We start from the raw sequence: 24,349 nt of genomic DNA, 5'->3' as shown, positions 1-24,349 counted from the left end.
ACCTTAAACTGCAATAAATTCTTGAGTATTAAGACTAAGATAACTGTACATTGTTAAAAATGACTCGGCTTTCACTACAGTTTACCTCACGGTTGTGGTTGGATCTTGACATTCTCCTAATGGCTGAAGTCCCTGCAGAACCAGGCGTTGGCCCTGTACCAACAACTTGCATGTAATTATAGCTTGGACGGATGAGACTTTCTTGTTACCAAAGTGAACTCTGTTTCGAGGAGGCACCAGGCTGTCTAGTGCTGCGCCAGGTGACATCTGGTTGAAGAGCGACTTTCAGCAGTGCGCTTCCGACAAGGAAGACTCAGTTCCTTGTGTTTTTCTGGCGTCTTGTAATTTGACTTTCTGAATGATAAACATTGCAAGTGCTGACCATTGAAAAGCTATCTTAAAATGGGCTGATCACCCTCCCTTACAATCTTTTCAGGCGGTTAACCCCCTCTCTGACTGCCTACTCATGTCAGTATGGAAGGGTGAAGGGTCCAATGTAAGCACAGTCACACTTTTTACTGTTACTTCTGAACTGTTTATGTTAACCAATTTTTGTTATTTTTATAGTCTTGTGGGGCCTGAGTGCGATGTCAGTCTCTCAGGGTCTTCAAAGGTGTCCCAAGCGTTTTTCTCTTCCTACTGCACTTGCATAGATGTTATCTTAGCGGTCCACGTATTTTAGCGAATTCTGACTGCCATCAATACCGAACGCAAAAGTGCTTGTGGGACTCTGAAAAAACAGAGTGCATCCCCCAGTCCACACAGCTCATAAAAACAGTATCTGTCGTTCCCGAACAGACTAGCGATACAATCTGTGTTGCTATTTTTAGTGCGGCCGCCATCAAGCCATCGTTCTTTGAAATATTTTCCAGTCTAACCTCCTGCCGCATTTCTTTCCATGCGTTATGCGCCTTTTGCGGATTCTATTGGGACTGTTTCCTGGTGGCTATTGTTCTCCTTGCCTACAGCCAAGTGCAAGATGCTTTCTTAGAGGCTTCTCATTTAACGTACAGGCAGTTCAATGTAGGAACTTATAATCTACATAGATACGTGCTGGCAGTCACTGGTACTGACTCACATCAAATTTGTAAGCGCAGACTAATTTATTCCAATTTTACATGGCGTTTTATTTCATGTTTACATTAGTTAGGGGACAGTTTGGGAGAAAGGATCACGTAACACCTACACAGATGTGGGGAAGTATATCATCTACGTGTTAAATCGCATCACTTGAATGTTTACCAGCACATACAGCCATTTCTGTGTCGGAAGCACATACTTACTACAATATGGGCATCAAAGTTTCAGCAAGGTTCACCCTTAATCTTCGTGGGACTATTAATATTGCCCAGATCCTAACTCTTACACTGCTCGATTAATTTCACTGTTGGCAGTAACTCTTCTCTACAGTTTTGTAAAGCGACGTCCATGCATGCCTTTTAAAATACATCATTCCGCAGTAAGCGTAATATCCATTTAAGCAAAGTAGGTATGAGCAAGCACTATATAGCAGAGTACCCACAGCTGAGCGAAACATTACATTCTGGAATCATTGTTGTGATACCTTTAGCTGTTTATGCCAAGGCACAGGTGTTTATCTTAGGAGGTCCGCGGATGGGCGAGAGTTGTAAGCTTCTTGAAGGGGCTTCCGAGAAGATACTGGCCTCAGCGACTGTACGAAATGGACGCTACATGAACAATATTAGACCCTAGCGGCTGTCCCCCGAAGTTGATTTCGTCTCCTAATATAACTGTTTTTCCGATGGCTTAAAACCATTTAGCGACTTGCTCTGCCTCGATAGTCATTCACAAAGTTTTTTTCATCTGTATCTTCACTTTAGTTTGAACAGCTCTTAAGATTTGCAACTGGACTTGCTTCGGTATGCAGGGTAACACGATTCGCCACTGGTGTTGTCTTCTGACCTTGACTTTATTTGTAGCAGTGCTCGTTTTGTATGTTAAATAAGTGCCATTTTGATGATGTTGGAATGCAACATATACTTACATTTTTCTTGAAATTATAGTTCTCATAAATGGAGCATTTTCACTTGTCGTTTAGCATATTAAACAACAAAGTGATATGAGACACCAAATAATCAAGAATTGCGGACCCAACCTTTCATACCCACTAGTAACGTAATACAGTTCTCTTACGCCATCAACTTTCAGCTTCTCTCAGCGATGTTTATGATATCATGAAAGTTCTTGTAACTATAATTATATAGCACTCCGTCTTCATGCCACGAGTGGCCCATGGGGACCATCCGACCGCCGTGTCATCCTCAACGGATCGTGTAGCCACGTCTCGATCCCTGAGTCAACAGATGGGGACTTTTGCAAGACAGCAACCATCTGCACGAACAGTTCGACGACGTTTGCAGCAGCATGAACTATACATCACAGACAGGAGCTCCTGCGGTGGTGTACTCAACGACGAACCTGGGTGCACGAATGGCAAAACGTCATTTTTTCGGATGAATCCAGGTTCTGGTTACAGCATCATGATTGTCGCCTCCGTGATTGGCGACATCGCGGTGAACGCACATTGGAAGCGTGTATTCGTCATCACCATACTGGCGTATCACCCGGCGTGATGCTATGGGGTGCCATTGGTTACACGTCTCGGTCACCTCTTTTTCGCATTGACGGCACATTGAACAATGGACGTTACATTTCAGATGTGTTACGACCTGTGGCTCTACCCTTCATTCGATCCCTGCGAAACTCCACATTTCAGCAGGGTAATGCACGACCGCATCTTGCAGGTCCTGTACGGCCCTTTCTGGATGCAGAAAGTGTTCGACTGCTGCCCTGGCCAGGACATTCTCTAGACCTGTCACCAACTGAAAACGTCTTGTCAGTGGTGGCCGAGCTATTGGCTCGTCACAATACGCCAGTCAGTACACTTCATGAACTGTGGTATCGTGTTGAAGCTGCATGGGCAGCTGTACCTGTACACGCCATCCAAGGTCTGTTTGACTCAATGTCCAGGCGTACCAAGGCCGTTATTACGGCCAGAGGTGGTTGTTCTGGGTACTGATTTCTCAGGGTCTATGCACCCAAACTGCGTGAGAATGTAATCACATGTCAGTTCTAGTATAATATATTTGTCCCACGAATACCCGTTTATCATCTGCATTTCTTCTTGGTGTATCAATTTTAATGACGAGTAGTGTAGTTCTCATAAATAGTGCATTTTCAATTGTTGTTTAGCGTATTAAACGACAAGTTGATACGAGACAAAATAATCAACAGTTGTGGACCCAACCTTTCATAACCACCACTAACGTAATACAGTTCTCTTACGCCATCAACTTTCAGCTGCTCTCAGCGATATTTTTGATATCGCGAAAGTTCTTGTAACTCTAATTGCATATAAAAGAAAAAGAATGGAGAACCATGTTCGTATTCGCTAGCGGTGCGTGACATTTTACCTGACGCTGTCTGCTGACCAGAGGCGCTGCCTGTGCAGGCCGAGTGCGTGGCGACGTGCGGCGCCGACGGCATGATGCTGGTGGACGCGGCGCAGGACTGGTGGCCGCGCGACCTCTCGCTGTACGTGCTGCGCTGCATGTACGACGTGCCGCTGCCGGAGCACGCCGAGTGCCTCGCGGTCGACGCCCTGCTGCGCATGCTCAGCCTCGACTTCGAGGTCGAGGAGCCGGCCAACGTGGAGTACATGTCGCCCTCCGGACGCGCGCCCTTCATCAAGTGCGGCCGCCAGCTGGTCTCCGAGCTGGTGAGTGTCCCCTAGGGCTAGTGCTTGTCCTCTGTATTTGCTACTGACAGGGGAACCCCCCCATCGCACCCCCCCTCAGATTTAGTTATAAGTTGGCACAGAGGATAGGCCTTGAAAAACTGAACACAGATCAATCGAGAAAACAGGAAGAAGTTGTGTGGAACTATGAAAAAAATAAGCAAAATATACAAACTGAGTAATCCATGCGCAAGATACTCACAGGGGAGTGTTATGGGACCATTGCTTTTCACAATATATATAAATGACCTAGTAGATAGCGTCGGAAGTTCCATGCGGCTTTTCGTGGATGGTTCAAATGGCTCTGAGCACTATGGGACTTAACATCTATGGTCTTCAGTCCCCTAGAACTTAGAACTACTTAAACCTAACTAACCTAAGGACATCACACAACACCCAGTCATCACGAGGCAGATAAATTTTCGTGGATGATGCTGTAGTATACAGAGAAGTTGCAGCATTAGAAAGTTGCAGCGAAATGTAGGAAGATCGGCAGCGGATAGGCACTTGGTACAGGGAGAGGCAACTGACCCTTAACATAGACAAATCTAACCTATTGCGAATTCATAGAAAGAAGGATCCTTTATTGTATGATTATATGATAGCTTAACAGACACTGGTAGCAGTTACTTCTGTAAAATATCTGATGGTATGCGTACGGAACGATTTGAAGTGGAATGATCATATAAAATTAATTGTTGGTAAGGCGGGTGCCAGCTTGAGATTCATTGGATGAGTCCTTCGAAAATGTAGTCCGTCAACAAAGGAGGTGGCTTACAAAACACTCGTTCGACCTATACTTGAATATTGCTCATCAGTGTGGTATCCGTACGAGGTCGGGTTGACGGAGGAGATAGAGAAGATCCAAAGAAGAGCGGCGCGTTTCGTCACAGGGTTATTTGGTAACCGTGATAGCGTTACGGAGCTGTTTAGCAAAGTCAAGTGGCAGACTCTGCAAGAAAGGCGCTCTGCATCGAGGTGTAGCTTGCTGTCCAGGAGGGTGCGTTTCTGGATGAGGTATCGAATATATTGCTTCCCCCTACTTATACCTATCGGGGAGATCATGAATGTAAAATTAGAGAGATTCGAGCGCGCACGGAGGCTTTCCGGCAGTCGTTCTTCCCGCGAACCATACGCAAATGCAACAGGAAAGGGAGGTAATGACAGTGGCACGTAAAGTGCCCTCCGCCACACACCGTTGGGTGGCTTGCGGAGTATAAATGTAGATGTAGATGTAGAAAAGATAGTGTGAGCTCAGGAGCGCCGTAGTCCCGTGGTTAGTGTGGGCAGCTGCGGAACGAGAGGTCCTGGCTTCAAATTTTCCCTGGAGTGTAAAGTTTACTTTCTTTATTTCAGCAAAGTTATGATCTGTCCGTTCGTTCATTGACGTCTCTGTTCACTGTAATTAGTTTAGTGTCTGTGTTTTGCGACTGTACCGCAAAACCGTGCGATTAGTAGACGAAAGTATGTGCCTCTCCAATGGGAACCGAAAACATGTGATCACAAGGTCATAGGTCAACCGATTCCTCCACAGAAAAACACATCTGATATATTCTATACGACACTGGTGAACGCATATGCGTCACATGACAGGAATATGTTGTCGATCCACCTAACTTGTACACTTGGCGAATGGGTAAAAAGATTCTTCTAACTTGCCCGATTTAGGTATTCTTGTGGATGTGAGAATCATTCCCAAAAAAGTGATGAGAACATAAGAGTTTGTCACATAAACTGCCACAGATGAATGCAACAGTTTCACAGTCGCACAGCTTTCCCTGTGGTCTGTCAAAACATATGTGTTTAACGTTTTCAAAGTTTTCCGTGTGTAGACCGTCAAATCCTGCATATGTCCAAGCAAATCTGAACATGTCCTGGAATTTTGGGGAGCGAAGTTGATTATGTGTGAATGCCTGAACTTTGATAGTTGCCTGAAAATAAAAAAAGTAAACTTTTCATTATGTAGGTAGTTACGACCCACCGGTTCGGTTTTTGAAGTTTTCTGCATTAGTACGCTAACTTCAACCAGTGCATTTCCTTAACGTATTATGATATCGAAAAAAGGTTCTAAGCTTCCCAAGAATATTATCTAACACCACATGTTAAACATTCCGACGGCCTACTGTGGATAGAAATGATGGAGTGGCCATTGTCGCAGCTGGTATTTTTCGAACCCATAAATTATTGTTTTTCATGGTTTTCCCAGGACCCACCGATGTACAAATGGTTCTTTCATAAGCCGCGTAAGGCCCATCCTAGACCACGCCTAAATGAAGAAGAAAAACGATTTGCACAATTTTCCTAGGCTGGTGGAATTGTGTAATGATTAAATTTTCACCCTGTACCGTAGGACATTACAGTATGCCCGTCCTTACGATGGCTATACAAATGGTCGCTGGGCCAAGGGCTATTCAAAACTCTTGATCCTTTGTCTCTGTGATCAATAGAGTCCGAAATATGGCCTCTGGAAAAACCGCATTTCCGCGGGAGACTTTTTGGAACATTTTGGTACCGTGCAGTGTCGTGCAAGGACCGACTCTACAGACAACATATCAAGCTAACATACGCCCATGGACACATATTTACTATGTAGTAAAGAGGATTTTTTGTATTTGACTACAAAAAACCTGTTTCATTTTCGAAATTTAAATTATTATTCATTTTTATTACGTGTGTTTCGTCAATTTTTCTAGTTTCTAACAGAGTAGCATTCTGACAGAATTGTACCATGTAAGATAGTGAGGTCATATATGGATTCGGTACCCATGAAACAAGTAAATCGGTGCTATTACCGCACAAAAAAATTTAAAAACTTTTTTTGTGTACCTATGTAAGCGGAAACGTCTCTTGGCGCACACCAATGAATGTCCGACATTAAAACCAACTGATTTAGCTGTAAACTATCCAAAAAATTTCGTCTAGGAGCTGAGGGCAGACGGTAAAGTCTTAATAGAGCCACTGCAGTCGCCCATAGGAGTACACTGATTGGCGACGGATCTTCTTGTGTCAGGAATCGCCGCCATATCTTTAAACTGACATTCCAGGCAAACTTAATGCAGCTGTAATACAGAAAATAGTGTGTAATAACTGGAAGATGACCGAGAAATCTATTCTGCGAAACAGGATTCAAATTCAGTTGTGTGTCATCAAGATGTAAACTTCACTTGCAGACTGACAGACAGACAAATTTCTGGTTTTTACGTTTTGGCTGTCGGAGTTTCTTTATTCATCCTACTCAGGCAGCACAAGTCCGTGATGTGAGTCAGCTGAAGGGTAAGAAATTTTCGCTTTGCTTTTTGCTTTTGATCAGTAGACTTTAATTGCGGATGTGGGGTGTTCACAACAAACCAGGTGGAGAAGTTGACTCGTATATAGGGAAGCACGTTGGTCACACAGTTGAGCGGCTTGTTACCTTCGTTCAAATTGATGCACATTGTTGCGAAACTGGTTGTTGTGTTTTTAGAGATATGAAACAGCATACGCCACAAGCTTTAATCGCTGGGGGTACGGATCACACCCCACCTACCTAGAAGTGCGACATTCTGTGGTGAGCAGTGTATATCAGTATGCCATATGAGGTACAGCGAAGACATATTAGAAAGCTGTTGGAGGAAGTGCTGAATGAAGATCATAATGATTGTTACATGACGGAGTTTGTTTAGATTTGGATACAATGAAGAAGAAGAGCACTGCAAAGAAAGTGACCGTGCAGCAGCACGTGATCAATTTGGTGACGATGCTGGAGAAGGTATAGCATCCTCCATTTCGATTCACCAGACAAGTTTATGCTTGGCAAGAAGAAAACATTCAAATTAATGACTACAGCTAAGCCTAATAATATGAGAACGAGGAAGCAAATTACAGCAACTCCGCTTCGTTGTAACAAATTAACTGCTACAAACTGCAAGACTGCTGTAGAGTGCTTCAATGTTCTCATAAAGGCTGAAATACTTCGCTTAATAGTCGAGTGCACCAATCTTTATATATTGATCGCAATGGGCCCTTCTACCAAAGCAAAAATAGATATCGGAAAACAGATTAAATGGAAATGCAATCTTTCATTGAATTTCTTATAATTGCTGGTTCTTATAGAACAGCTGAAATGAATGTGCAAGATCTGCTTTGAAATGAATGTGCAAGATCTGATTTCTTCACAGGGATTAAGATTACAAATATTTCACACCACTATGTCACTGGACAGATTTTTGTTCCTTATGAAGTGTTTGAGATTTGATAATATTCATGCTATGGCACAACGTAAGGAATTGGATAAAGACAGTGGGAGAGAGATATACGGTTACATAGACAGTGACAATGAGAGGGAGGTACTAATTATGAAGACTTGCCGGCAAAGAGAGAATAGGTACAAGGATTTAGAATGTCCAATGTTAAAGGACAGTGAATACGCTTGGATGCAAAATTTTTGATGTGGAAGGCATTATGAGGATTGATGGAGCTCGTTCCCCATTGTTATATCAGTCTTTTAAAGAGACGAGTATTCGCCTTTTCGTGCTGGACAGGACCATTTTTAAGTTGTTATTTAATGTTCTCCGATGAATTCTTGTTGAATGTCTCTGTTGAATGTCTGTGTTAAGCGACCAACATTCATCTTTGCCCATCATGTTGGTATTCCAGCGGACTAATATGACCCTTCCATCAATGATGTAACCTGAATTTTCAAAGAACATTCCCACATGACTGTTCAAAAGTGAGTGAATCTAGAGGGTCATCAAATGGCGTAATTTTTCTAACTTTTCTTGTACACTGACTACGACATAACAATAATACAGGTCTTTTTCTCTGCCAAAGAAGTTACCTATTGCGTGTTCCCGAGGCCACCAACTGTAGAAAATCGTAGGAGCGTCTTAAATAAAACTCCTGAGGAAGTCAGTTCCTTACCAACTTACTTCAAATTTTAGACGCTACTCCAAGTAACGATCTGATAAACATAAGCTATGAATTTCATATATATTGTACACAAATATAAATATAATACAAGAAGTAGAAGACTGTTAGCAAAAACTCTCGAAAAGTTCATGACCATTTTATTCGAAATTTTACACGATATTCTAATTAACATTCAGGCAGACGTAAGCAACATATTTTATAATACTTATGATATATAAATATCATAAATAAAGGAGAAGCACTGTTAGCAAAAGTATCGACAATTTCTTGACGATTTACTTAAAATTTTTACGCGATACGCTACTAAACTATCAGATGATAGACGAACACTGTTCGTAATTTTAGGGGAAATGAGTTTGTATAGAAAATCGAGTGAACTGATTAAACAGACTCTAACCAACGCAGCCTCTCAGAGCAGGTTAAGAGAAAAACTTTGAGAGTCCTTATAAATCAAAAGAGGAAAGGGAAATGGAGGCGGACTACCCATTGTTGTTTAAATGTGTTCTTGATAAGGTGATCACAGAGTGACGACGAGAGATGGAAGGAGTGGGTGTAACACGACGGAGTGGGAGAAGAAAGGAATATGGGTAGACTGTCTAGCAGTCGTCAACGATGTTGTGATTGTGTCAGAATCGTTAGAAGAGGTGGTTAACAAAAGCACGCAACTACAGGGAGAAGCGACTGAAACATGCCTACAAGTCTCTGTCGAGAAGATGTAGTATATATATGAAACATCAAGGCATCACTTAGATGGATGCCAGTAAGTGAAAGGAAAATTAATAAAGTAACTGGGAGAATGGATAGAAACCTGGTGAACAAAAAAGGAAGCAATGGGAGCACGAACAAACAAAATGATTTTAGCATAAAAACTAACTACGAACGCCTACAATAAGAAGAATATTTCGATCAATGTAAAAATTAAAATCATATACACCTCAGATACTCCTAATATAAAAATAGCAGAAGTACTTGATACACTAAACTGGTGGAACTAAAGATCCTCAAGAGGATGTTGGGACCTCGAAGAACAGAAGATTGTCAATAGGCAAGACGAGCCACGCATGAACTCTATACTAAAATAGAGAGCATCTAGTACTGTAGCCTCCTCCTCACTTATTGACCTTAATGACAGTGAAAAATTAAACCGCGTGTACCAAAAGGAAATTTAGGAAAAGCAATCGTCACTGAAGTTAATCTGTCGGTAAAGAGGGAGGAAAGGGTTACATCTAAATGAAAGGAAAAATGCAAATGAAACTGGCGGAAATTAATTTTGAAAAGGGGTAAAGTTAATAAAGAAAGTAAATGCGCGGCCGTTACGTTAACAATTAACTAGCGGTAATTAAATATTTGAGATTTGGAGGAAATTACGGTCGCCAGTCCTATGGACAATTATTATAGTAACTGAAAAAGAAGGTTATTACACATATAATTAGCACTAGAAACGTGGCAAGTGAAGGTTGACACATGTAGTGTGAAAACTGAAAGATTGTCAGAAGTAATAAATTTTGCTACACTCTGACATAATTTAGCAAAAGAATTAATAAAACTGGAAAATTGAAAGTTAATTTAGTGACTGATATTAATAGTGAGCTTTGTTTCTGAGGCACTACGAAATTCAGTAAAATAAGGTTAGTCTTGTGCTACCTCAACAATCATTTCAAAAACTACTTGAATCTACGCAATTTAGAAATAAGAGATTTAACTTTGAACTTGAATTAAATGATTCTGGACAATTAACAATAGTAACATTTAGTACATACCAAGCTGAGGTGCAGTCACAGGTACGCTAAAATATGCTAACAAAACTCGCACTCTTAATTTGTGCTTGTGTAATCTAAATATTGTAGCCAGCTGTGAATACTTTAACTAAACTTTGAAATTAAACCTTTTCCTGTAACTCGTCAACTAGTGAGTGTTGCCTTGCTATCAATTCACTAATTGTCACCTTCGATGATTCCTCTTTGGTCAGTTTGATCTCATCTGCCGATCTACCTGGAGGAATGTGCCCAGTAGTGTCTGTAATTACTTCCTCCGGATCTACGCAACCCACACTGCTACCGTCTGACCGTATAACGTCAGCTCTAACCTCATGCACGCTGTAATCTACGTGCTTTTCTACCAATCGTCACCGGCTATCACTAAAATTCTCGTAATCTTTCTCCTCAATACTTTCGCAATGTTTAAACGGGAGTTTGGCGTCGGATGGGTCGGCCACTTCTAACACTATAACTTTCGGTAAAGTCTGCCGGTCAGGGCCAGAACTTTCCGTTACTACTTCAACATCCAACTCTTTCGGTATGAAACACGACGAATCTCGCTCGTGTTCCCCATTAACATCAACTACTTCTGGTAAAGTCTGCCGGATAGGGTCAGAACTTTCTATCATTTCACAAACACTATCTTCCGGCGGGACGAGACGCGGAAAATCCTGCACGCGCTCCCCATAAACACTTCTCCCATACAGGCCCCTAAAATCTCTTAGCGACCGAACTGCCTTAACCAGACCTCATCCCTCTCTGCATCCCCTCGCTCGATGACGGACGTTTTATCCGACATCTAATCTTCTCTCAACACTTGCGAATCATTCTTAAACTCAATCTCCAGTTCCGCTGTGGGTGTTACAGCTGCTACTTTATAATCGATTTCCGGAACACTGCTTAAATTGTTCTCACTGACAGTGAATGTATTTTCTGCTGCCGTGTCTACAGCTGATCTACTACTTGTGGGCGCACTCCTTTCTCCTAAAACTGGCACACTCTCCCGCCGTTGATTATTCCATACGGAGTTTTCATAACGACGACACCTCGGTTTTCTACTGTTATTGGGCCGCCAAAATTTCTTCACGCCCGGTCGGCCCCTCACCGGCGCGGCTAATGGTTTCCCTCTCTCGTCCCAGCAGATACGCTCCCCGGATACTGCTGAGGCGGCTGATCACACCCTCTGGCGTTATTGCTATTCTGCGAAGCCCGTATCACGCTAGTATGATACTGGTTTCCATCATTCCTGTTATTATTTGCATTGTACCGATTGTCCTTACGGCCCGAACCACTATTGTTATTGCTGCCAAGATTGCGGTATGTATTATTCCCATGGTTATCGTTGTGGTTGCTGTGGTACTTGTTGTTGTTACCACGGCATCTACCACTGTCGCGATTATTGCGCCAATTGTCCTCGTCCTCAACTCTTTCCAGGAAATCATTGACTGTCCTGTAATTGCTTCCTACGTAGCGTTTTGTATAATCTGGAAGCTTCTTGTAGAGTTCCCAGACTATTTCGGATTCCGTGCGGCGATCACGCAAATATTCCAACTTGCGGAACCAGCCCTCACAAAACTCCTTCATCGACCCGCGCGAATTCGCATCGAAATGCCTCGATACGAAAAATTCGCGCCAGACACGTTGTTGTTTTTGCTCTGACCAGTATTCAGCCAGAAACAAATTTTTAAACTCGTCAAAAGTCAGGTTTGTAATGTTGAGGTTTAAACCCCAACGCTTGGCATCACCAGCCAACACATCAAAAACCGCATTAATTTTTCTCTCATTAGTCCATGATCTGGGTAAAACTCTTTCACAATTTTTAATGAAATCCGTCGCGTGTATACCGCCTTTTTTCAAGGGGTCGAACCGCTCCTCTTTCGTCAACAATTCCGAACTATGTGCACAGATTGGCACATAGCTCTGTTTTTCGTCAAGTTTCTTTTCTAATGCCGACACTCTCGTAATTACCTCGCAAGTGGTTGTCGCAAGCGTTTCTACTTCCCTTTTTTTCTCTTTGCAGGTATTAGCCTGCTTCGTCACTTTAGTATCTACTTCGGATACTAAAGCGTTTAAGGTTTCAAACTTCTGTTGATCCCCTTTTTTCACTAATTGAATTTGTTCCGTCACCTTATTCTCGATGATCGGAGCAACTGCTTCTCCTACACTTTTCTCGATTCTGCTAATTTCGGAATCAAAACGAGTATTTATGCTCGCAATTTCCGCCTGAACTCCTATCATTTCCTGTTTAGGATTACCGAGTTCGGTATTAATAATAACAATATCTTCTTTGATTTATCAACTTTTGTGTTAACAACTCCAACATTGTTGTTAACAACATTAATAGCTTTGTTCTGGTTGTCTAGCTTCCTGTCAATTTTTTCAGACTTAGCTTTAATTTCTGCCGATTGACTCTTGATTTCATTAATCAAAACATTCAATAAATCAGTTAAATTCCCGGAAACTACAGGTTTTACTTCCGTAGGTGGTTCCCCTATATATGTTCTCCCGTATTCATCATCAAGGGGTACAGATTTGATTTTCGCTTCCGATTCCGAAACATTTTCTAAAGTTTGGAATTCCGTTTCTACTCTTTGTTGCGTTTCGGCGGTCGCGTCTTTCATGCTAGCCGCCTGCCCCTGAACAATGGGTTCCGCGGTGCGTGTTTCCCACTGTTCGACCTATTGTTCCGTATCCAAGTCTACCAAATTTTAGTAATTGTTGCCTTCACTCATTTTAATAATTTTCAATATAAATGCCAAATCTCAAATATACTCCCACTACTTATTCTCGCTGACGTAACGGCCTGTTCGTAACCAGTACTTTGTTACGAGATTTGCACAATGCAAAATTCGTATCCAGAACAACCTCAAATCTGAAGATTGTCCTGTTACCAGGTCGCCACGTGTAACCTCCTTCTCCCTTGCCGACCTTAATGACAGTGAAAAATTAAACGGCGTGTTCCTAATGGAAATTTAGGAAAAGCAATCGTCGCCGAAGTTAATCTGTCGGTAAAGAGGGAGGAAAGGGTTACATCTAAATGAAAGGAAAAATGCAAATGAAACTGGTCGAAATTAATTTTGAAAAGGGGTAAAGTTAATAAAGAAAGTTAATGTGCGGCCGTTACGTTAACAATTAACCAGCGGTAATTAGATATTTGAGATTTTGGGGAAATTACGGTCGCCAGTCCTATGGACAATTACTATAGTAACTGAAAAAGAAAGGTTATTACACAAATAATTAGAACTAGAAGCGTGGCAACTGAATGGTGACACGTGTAGTGTGAAAACTGAAAGTTTGTCAGAAGTAATAAATTTCGCTACACTCTGACTTAATTTGGCAAAAGAATTAATAAAACCAGAAAATTGAAGGTAAATTTAGTGACTGATATTAATAGTGAGCTTTCTTTCTGAAGCACATCGAAATTCAGTAAAATACGGTTAGTCTTGGGCTACCTCAACAATCATTTCAAAAGGTACTTGAATCTACGCAATTTAGAAATAAGAGATTTAACTTTGAACTTGAATTAATAGTTCTGAACAATTAACAATAGTAAAATTTAGTACTTACCAAGCTGAGCTACAGTCACAGGTAAGCTAAAATACGGTAACAAAACTCGCACTCTTAATTTGTGCTTGTGTAATCTAAATATTGCAGCCAGCTATGAATACCTTAACTGAACTTTGAAATTAAAGCAGTGAGATCGAATGCTATTACTTTAATGCTGGCGTTTGAATTTCAACGACACTCGGGTTCATTCCGGAAAAGGAGGGGACCCTGCTTGGTAATGCAATTGGGACAATGAGCAACAGAGGTTCATGCTAAGTTGCTGTAATTTTGTGATGCAACAATTTTAAAAGCTGAGGTCTGCCATACAGTTCGAAAACTTTACGTGCTTCCAGTCTTCCTTGTTGGTTGATTGAAGGTTTGCAGTCGTCGGTCGAGCAGATGACGACAGTCACTCATTGTCGGCTGTCGCTGTTGCAGAAGCTGGATGTTGGCGCGCCTTCTTCTCGACACGGTCACCAGGCGAAACGGGCTCTTGATGTGCGCCGGCTGATGCTTCCCGTCCGCGACACCGTGTCAGAAACTATCATAGCAAGTCGAGCGCAATTACATGCTGCCAAACCCCGAAACCGTGGCAACTCGCGGGTGCGTCACACAACACACGTGCACAATCGCACTACTCCAGCCAGACTCTCTCTGCTCTGCCCGCGCTCCACGAGACAGAGTTAACACTACCTATCGATGTATTCGTTCGATAGCATAGTTTTCCCTAGGCAAGACCCAGCGTAAAAGTACAAATAGTATTTACAAAAGAAACCAATTATACATCGACATAAATGCATGTATATTCAAATAATAAAACAATTACAATATACAAAGCAAAGAAATGTCATATCTTGGGGTAACAAAACAAGGAAAAATCTATAGTACAATAGATGGAAATAGGAGGATATGCATTTCCGGCGTTACAGTTCTTCACCAGGAATTGAAGGAACGTGTTCTTCGGACATCCTTCCAATGAGCGAAGGGTGGCTAACGCAGCAAATAATGCATTTTCTTGTGAACTAGAGAATCAATTTACGTTGGATCCAAGGAGTACAAATGTATCTCCCAGAAATGAGGTTACAGGAACCGCAGATACACAAGAAATTGATTTTTAAATAAAAACTTCAGGTTTTCACAGGTTTCGATGACCTTACTAGACCCACAACAATCCCATGGATGGAAGAGCGAAGGCTGCGAAATATCTGAATGAAGGAATATTGGACAAGGAGAAAGACCAGAAGAAAGAAACCTGACACGAAGTCATGCGTCCTTCAGATGTTCTAAAATGAAAGAAGGAAAGGGAAAGTAGGGAGACATACGCCGTATGTTTTTTAAAGTGACGATGTGCAGGTTTTCCGTTGACGCTGACCGCGAGAAACGAAATGCAGGCAGTGCTGTTACGGGAAAATGTGCTGTTTCATGTGACTTCTGAAATTTTCCCGGCTGCATACCCGGAAATTATTAGAAGAATGTGCTGTTTCATTTTATTTCTAGCAGGCAGTTTTAACTATCGTGGTAGGGCCTGTAAACTGTTAGACAAATAGTTTTTCCCATATATGCTCTTTCCCTTTTATACGTGATTTTAAACAAAAAGTGTACACAACAGTGTGCTGGTTTATCTTTTTCCTCGCCGTCAGTTTTACAGAAAACATTACAGTTGTGTTCATTGTTTATAGGCTCATAATTAGCATACTACTGCGGAACCTGAATCGTCTAAAACTTCGTAATCATATCCACTCGCAGCTTACAATTATGTGAAATACGTCATTGAAGCTGTTGTGGTTCACTCGTGAAATGATTTTTTTGCACATATATATTAATTACACATACGTATGCGGTTTGCATGATGTTCAGAGTCAACGAGTCCAAAAAAGGATAACTATATAATAAAAACCATAGAATAAACACTATGGAGCTTTCGTACGGTCTACTACGCCATTGTACCCCGGAATGTAGCTATACAGTGAGAGTCACTACAGAGTTCCTCCCACCAGGGTGAGCGATATTACTCGTTAAATTTGACATATCACTCAGATCACGTGGTCACGCCTTTCTTGAATCGCAGGAGCTTCTCCTTGGGATCGGTGTCTTCTTCTAACTGCGGGGTGGTAGCGGCTACTGATGTTTCCTGAGTTACAAACGATGTTCGTCGAGCTCCTCTGCAGCTTCCCATGCGGGAGGATCTATAGTTGCTGCCTCTCCCTTCTTCATGTTCCTTGACGCAGCTTCTTTTTCTGTTGACTGTGTATCCATAAATGCCTGTTTGATACGGGCAACCGCAACCGTAGTAGGTACGCTATGAATGTCGATCTCGAAATGGTTATCATCTCGACTAATTAGTGATTAAGGACCTTCATATGGGGGTTGCAGTGGTCTGCGTACCGCATAATTACGTAATAGCACATGTGTACATGTGCCCAAACCGGTAAAGACAAAATTGCGGAGTCCGGTTTGTTCCCGAGGCTGTACTGAACGAAACTGACGTACGTGGGCTCGAAACTTCGTAGCGAAGTCTGACGCTGCAACGGTTTCATCTCGCATATCATGGATGAACTCTCCGGGCAGATGTTATAGAGTGGCCGTTCAGCGACTTTGCCAATGTGGCTTGGAGGCCAGGCTTGAAGTTTATTCGCAGTCCAAGTAAAACAATCGATAGAGTTTCTGTCCACTTGTCTGTTGCGTCACACCGAAGAGTTTATTTCAGTTGTCGGTGCAGGTGACCTACCACTCGGTTCGCTGCGAGATGATAAGCGGTGGTCTTTATTCGCTTGACGCGTAGCAATTTGGCATGGGCCTTTAATAGGTACGCCTCAAATTTACGTCGATGATCTGTCGTTATTCTCAACGGTACGTCAAAACGCGGAATTCATCTTGCGACAAACGTTTTCGCCATAGTCTCCGCTGTAATGTCTGTCGCAGTTAATGCTTCTGGCCATCTCGGGCATCCGTCCACCACAGTAAGGCAGTAACTGCAGCCTTCGGGCGTTGATAGTGGGCCTACATTATCCATGTGGATATGGTCAACTCGCTGGCTATGGGTATAAACTCCCTTCTCAAAGTGGGAAAACTTAAGCACCTTACAGACCAGTTACACACGGAAGACATACAAATTGTGGCGCTACAAGAAACTCGCTTCACCGGTGAAAACACATTTGAATCAAACAAATTCAGAATATTTGAAGGAAAACCTGGAAAAATTGTAATGAAGAAATGCCCTCAGCTTGGCACATCTTTTGCTGTAAACACAAAAATTCTGAACTTTGTCGAACATTTTTGGTCAACATCATCGAGAACATCTTTCCTCACTTTTCGATGTGCAAATAAAAAATACACATTAATCAATGTTCACGCTCCCACAAATGACAAAAATAATGCTAAAAATAGGGAAGAAACAGATGAATTCTGGGAAAACCTTAAGGATCATATATCAGAAATCCCAGAAAACAATGCAAAATTACTTCTAGGAGATTTTAACGCTCAGATTGGAAAAGAAAAGAAATTCCGCGATATTATCGGCAACTTTCCCGCACCCAAACGAACCAACAAAAATGGAGAAAGGTTAATTATGCTCTGTAAGCAGTTTAAACTCAAGCTAATGTCAACACGTTTTAAACATCTTCCCAGAAAACAAAAAACCTGGGTATCTCCGATAAAGAGTATCGGAGAATTTCAAATAGATCACGTTGCCATCTCCTCCAAATGCGAAAAAGAAATATTGAACACACGTGTCCGAAAATCTCTAAACCTCGACTCCGATCACTATCTCACGAAAATAAAAACTAAACTGATCCCACAAAACAAACAGAAAAGCAGAAACGGTGAACATAAAAACAGAAATAAAATAAATTTTGATCTTACTACCCTGAGAACTTACAACCTTAAGTCCAACTCTAACCTCAAGGATTTTCAGAAAAAACTAAAGACATTCTCCCCTTCACAAAACCTCCAAGAATTTCAGAACACTTGATTGAGGCAACAGAAACAACCTTTCCAAAAAAGAGCAAACCGAGACACCCGTGGTGGGACAGCAGCTGTAATGAAGTTCTGCATGAAAGACTTAAAGCCTGGAAAAAGTGGAACTCACATAAAACTGAAAACAACTTTGATGAATTTAAGCAAGCCAGAAAGAATGCCTCGAAAACTATTCGCAACACCAAGAGACAATATGAAAAACAACAACTGGACTCAATCGAAGAGAATTTCAAGAAATGCAACACGGCAGCTTGGTACAAAACATTCAACCAGAAACTCCGAGGATACCAGTCCCCTTGCCTAAACCTTATGAGAAATAATAAGAGTCTCGCCACCAACAATACTGAAAACTGTGAAATCCTGGCTGAATATTTTGAGACACTCCTAAACTGCCAAACACCCATCCAGACTCTCAGTTTTAAGCAACCAGAAACATTACCAACACATTCAACACCTCCGACACGAGAGGAAATCACAAACATAATCAAAAATCTCAAAAACAGGAAAGCATGTGGAGAAGACACAATTACAGCAGAAATGCTCAAGCTTGGGGGAGAAACATCAGTAGAAGCACTACACAAAGAACTTGAACAAGTATGGGAAACCAAGAAAATCCCAAGTCACTGGAAAACTGCCCTAATTCACCCTTTCTTTAAAAAAGGTGACAAAAGGGATGTTAACAACTATCGTGGAATATCGCTTCTCCCAGTCCCATACAAAATTCTGTCAAAAGCCCTGCTCAATCGTGTATCACCAATTATAGAGGGAACACTTGGAGAATATCAAGCTGGCTTCAGACCAGGAAGATCCTGCGCCGAACAAATTTTTAACCTCAAAACAACAATGAACTATTTATCTACAAGGAGCAAGAAATATTTCATAACATTCATTGATTTCAAAAAAGCTTATGACTCAATCGATAGGGACACACTCATCAAAACACTTCGAGAATATGAAATAGATGAAACAACAATCACCATAATCAAAGAAACATTAACAAATACAACATCAAAAGTAAAATTCCAAGGAGAAATTTCACGGCATTTCGAGGTCAAAACCAGCGTCAGACAAGGAGATGCGCTGTCCCCGGTACTCTTCAACTGTGTTCTGGATAAAGTCATAGCAGAATGGAGAAAACTCACGCAAAAACATGGAGTTGAGAAAGTCCAAATTGGAGGGAAGTGCTACAAAGCCATTGAAACCAACTGTTTTGCCTTCGCTGACGATCTCGCCTGTTTAGCTTACACACAAAAAGACACAATAAAACAAATAGAATTATTTAAAGAAACTGCTGAAAAAGCAGGCTTGCAAATTTCATTTGAAAAGACAGAAATCATTACAAATATCAAAAATCCACCAAAGAAATTAACTACGAAATACGGGAAAATACAGGTATCTAAACATTTTAAATATCTTGGTGAACTAATTCAGCCTGTGGCAAAAGGTCATGCAGCCTGCAGGGCTAGAATACAAAAACTAGAGACAGCAACTCACTACTGCAGACAAATGTATTCAAAAAAATGTATATCCAAAAACATTAAACTCAGACACTACCAGACTGTCATTAGACCGCAGATACTATATGCATCAGAAACACTGGCAAATTTTACATACGCAGAACAGATAGAAAATCGTGAAAGAAGAATTGTGAGGACAATTCTTGGACACAGGAAAATAACAGATGATCAAGGCAAGCCTGTATACAGACTAAAAAGCAACAAAGAAGTGTATACGAAGTGCAGCAAAATTACAGACAAAATTAGAAAAAGAAGATGCTCCTTTTATGCTCACATCATGAGGATGAACCCGAATAGGCTTACAAAACAAGAATGAAAGAGGTGTGGACTGAGAGAAAGAAGACTTCCCAGAAGCGCAAGAAATAACTGTTTTCACGGTCTTTAACGGCCAAATTTGTATTATATATATATATATATATATATATATATATATATATATATATATATATATATATAAATTCTAGATCACGCGTTATCGCGTCCACGGATCGCTGAAACGTGTGTGCTCCATTAAAGAGCCCGAATGGCATACGTGTTAACTAGAATAAACCAAACGGTGTGGTGACAACTGTCTTGGGAACGTCTTCAGCAGCAATTCTAATCTGATAGTATGCTCTAATTCTATTACTGAAAGAATCGTTTTGCCTTGTATCCCGGCAGATAAATCCTTTATACGCGGCACGGGATATCTGCCGGAATGGTTCTCGCTTTTTCTTTGGGTCATCAGTCTTCTGACTGGTCTGATGCGGCCTGCCACGAATTCCTCTCCTGTGCCAACATCTTCATCTCATAGTATCACTTGCAATCTACGTCCTCAATTATTTTCTGCGTATATATTCCAATCTCTGTCTTCATCTACAGTTTTTGCCCTCTACAGCTCCCTCTAGTACCATGGAAGTCATTCCCTCATATCTTAACAGATGTCCTATCATTCTGTCCCTTCTCCTTATCGGTGCCTTCCACATATTAATTTCTTCTACGATTCTGCGCAGAACCTCCTCAATCCTTACCTTATCAGTCCACCAAATTTTCAACATACGTCTGTAGCACCACATCTCAAATGCTTCGATTCTCTTCTGTTCCGGTTTCCCCACAGTCCGTGTTTCACTACTATACAACACTGTACTCCAGACGTACGTCCTCAGAAATTTCTTCCTCTAACTAAGGCCTATGTTCCATATTAGTAGAATTTCTTGGCCAGGAATGCCCTTTCCGCCATTGCTATTCTTCTCTTGATGTCCTCCTTGCTCCGTCCGTCAATGATTATTTTACTTCCTAGGTAGCTGAATTACTTAACCTGGTCTACTTCGTGACCATCAGTCCTGAGGTTAAGTTTCTCATTGTCTCATTTCTGCTACTTCTCATTACTTTCGTCTTACCTCGGTTTACTCTCAATCCATACTCTGTACTCATTAGACTGTTCATTCCCATCAGTAGATCATGCAATTCTTCACTTCCACTCAGGATAGCAATGTCATCAGCGAATCTATCAGTGATATCGTTTCACCTTCAGTTTTAATTCCACTCCTGAACCATTCTTTTATTTTCATCACTGCTTCTTCAGTGTACAGATTGAACACAAGGGAGAAAGACTACATCTCTGTCTTAAACCCTTTTTAATTCGAGCACTTCGGTCTTGATCGTCCACCCTCATTGTTCCCTCTTAGCTCTTGCACATATTGTGTATTACCCATCTCTTCTTATAGCTTAACCCAGATTTTTTTTTTTTTTTTTTTTTTTGGAATTTCGAACAGCTTACACCATTTTACGTTGTCGAAGGCTTTCCCAGGCCGCAAATCTATGAACGTGTCTGGATTTTTCTTTAGCCTTGCTTCTATTATCAGCCGCAACATCAGAACTGCCTCTCTCGTGGCTTTACCGTTTCTAAAGCTAAACTGATCGTCATGTAGCAAATCCTCAATTTTCTTATCGTCATCATTCTCGCATTTAATTGCCGATAATTGGCGCAGGGGCGTCTATCGTTCTTTTTTTTTGGGGGGGGGGGGTACCACATAAAGAGGGGCTGCCCAGCTGCTACTTAAAGAGCGGGAAATACTTTGAGATAACGTACTACGAAGCTCTTGTTTCATAATGTGTAGTTTATCCGGTGCTAAACGTAGCGAGCATGAAAAAGTTAGTACGCCTCGGATAGTGGAAGTATGATGAACCGTCAGGTGTTTAACAGGTACTAACGTTATTGATTGCCTCGTGATCTTCGGGATATTTTTTAGTAGTCGTGTATCTTTCGTATCCCCAGAGATCAATGCGACTGTCATAGTAGCAGTATCGTTCCCCTTATCGTGTGCTGTCACGTTCGTTGTTCCGCCGCTTAATCGCTGTCGACGTAGATCGGGTAACACATCGTAGAACGCGTGGAAGTCTCAACAGCCACAGTAAAACGCCACGCGAAGGTACGACGAAGTCCAGGACTGAGTAGTAAAGTGACGTGTCCGCCTGTCGTAATCTTTGTGTCATTAGCAGCATACAGGCAAACAACGCCGCGCCTGCGACGTGGTAACTTGGTCGCGGGATACACTGATATTTCCGCTCCGGTGTCTATCAGATATCACACTTCTGTGTTCCGGTCCGTAATAAACAAACGTCGCTGCGTGCAAGGGTACACAGGTGACGAAACAGCTGCGACGAAGTTCTGTCACCTAATTCCTCTGTTCGTAAAAGCTCTTCCAGATGTTTAGCTTCAGACTGAGACAGTCGCACAATCAACACATTCTTTATGGCAGCACATCGTTGCCAAACAGCCGATGTTTGATCGTAACGCTGCTGATAGTTCCATTACTTGAGGCTAGCTCGGTACGCACTGGCGAGGAATCCCTCTTTGTTCTGAATAAAAAACCACCGCAGCTGGCGCTGGAGTAACAGTCATACACTACTGGCCATTAAAATTGCTACACCACGAAGATGACGTGCTACAGACGCGAAATTTAACCGACAGGAAGAAGATGCTGTGATATGCAAATGTTTGGCTTTTTAGAGCATCCACACAACGTTGGCGTCGGTGGCGACAACTACAACATGCTGACATGAGAAAAGTTTCCAACCGATTTCTCATACACAAACAGCAGTTGACCGGCGATGCCTGGTGAAACGTTGTTGTGGTGCCTCGTGTAAGGAGGAGAAATGCGTACCATCACGTTTCCGACTTTGATGAAGGTCGGATTGTAGCCTATCACGATTGCGGTTTATCGTATCGCGACATTGCTGCTCGCGTTGGTCGAGATCCAATGGCTGTTAGCAGAATATGGAACCGGTGGGATCAGGAGGGTAATACGGAACGCCGTGCTGGATCCCAACGGCCTCGTATCATTAGCAGTCGAGACGACAGGCATTTTATCTGCATGGCTGTAACGGATCGTGCAGCCACGTCTCGATCCCTGAGTCAACAGATGGGGACGTTTGCAAGACCACAACCATCTGCACGAACAATTCGACGACGTTTGCAGCAGCATGGACTATCAGCTCGGAGACCATGGCTGCCGTTACCCTCGACGCTGCATCACAGACAGGAGCGTCATTTTTTCGGATGAATCAAGGTTCTGTTTACAGCAGCATGATGGTCGCATCCGTGTCTGGCGACATCGCGGTGAACGCACATAGGAAGCGTGTATTCGTCCTCGCCATACTGGCATATCATCCGGCGTCATGGTATGGGGTGCCATTGGTTACATGTCTCGGTCAGCTCCTGTTCGCATTGACGGCACTTTGAACAGTGGACGTTACATTTCAGATGTATTACGACCCGTGGCTCTACCCGCCATTCGATCCCTGCGAAACCCTCCATTTCTACAGGATAATGCACGACCGCATGATGCAGGTCCTGTACGGGCCTTTCTGGATTCAGAAAATGTTCGACTGCTGCCCTGGCCAGCACAGTCTCTCGATGTCTCACCAATTGAAAAAGTCTGGTCAATGGTGGCCGAGCAACTGGGTCGTCACAATACGCCAGTCACTACTCATGATGAACTGTGGTAGCGTGATGAAGCTGCATGGGCGGCTGTACCTGTACACGCCTTCCAAGCTCTGTTTGACTCAATGCCCAGGCCAGAGGTGGTTGTTCTGGGTACTGATTTCTCAGGATCTATGCACCATAATTGCGTGAAAATGTAATCATATATCAGTTCTATTATAATATATTTATCCAATGAATACCCGTTTATCATCTGCATTTGTTCTTGGTGTAGCAATTTTAATGGCGGTAGTGTAGTTTTGACGCGGCGCGGAACGACTAAGCCTCGAGGGAGTGCTGTTATGCGGTATGACGTCGCGCGACACCAATTATATGTGGTTAAACCGTTAAAATATTTATTTCCACACACAAATTAGTTACACAGAAGTATGCGGTATGTATGACATTCAGTGTCAACGAGACAAAACAAGGAATAACACGATGCGGCACGGAACCATGGAACTCTCGTATAGTACCGTACCGCCGAATGTATATACTGGAAATCACTACGCAATTATCCCCTTACATGCAACAAGGGAAATGGTCTCTCTCAAACACTGTATGGCAATGATTTCAACCGATTGCCAGTTCACGTTAAATGACTTTAATTGGCAATCAAAGTTTCGTTTTCAATAACTATAAACAAGGCTTAAGGTCAGACAGGGGGAAGAACAGGAGACAGGCAGAGAGGAGGGGGAGGAAGTTGACATAGAAAGGGCGAAAGAAGAGACGGACAGGGAGTGGGAGGAGATGAAGGAGGAGGGGAAGGAGGAGAAGAGAGAGAGAGAAAGGGAGACAGAGGAGATGGATAGAGGGAGGGTAGGATAGGACGTGATGCATATTGATAGGGATGAGGAGGGGGAGGAGATTGAAGAGATGAACAAAGAGATGGATAGGTGGAGATGGACAGAGAGAGAGAGGAGAG

At 42.3% G+C, this 24,349-nt stretch overlaps 1 protein-coding gene across 1 annotated transcript in view; it reads left to right on the top strand.

Moving 5' to 3' along the window:
* LOC124593773 (metaxin-2-like) overlaps nucleotides 1-24,349 on the top strand; it is a 137,273-nt gene that overhangs the window by 58,399 nt on the left and 54,525 nt on the right. Inside the window, exon 2 of the mRNA XM_047132121.1 lies at nucleotides 3,456-3,739. Coding sequence (XP_046988077.1) covers nucleotides 3,456-3,739 — 284 coding nt within the window. The remainder of the gene's footprint in view (nucleotides 1-3,455; nucleotides 3,740-24,349) is intronic.

This window comes from Schistocerca americana, chromosome 2 (assembly GCF_021461395.2).
Source record: "Schistocerca americana isolate TAMUIC-IGC-003095 chromosome 2, iqSchAmer2.1, whole genome shotgun sequence".
Lineage (NCBI taxonomy): Eukaryota > Metazoa > Arthropoda > Insecta > Orthoptera > Acrididae > Schistocerca > Schistocerca americana.
This window is presented reverse-complemented; position numbering and strand designations above follow the sequence as displayed.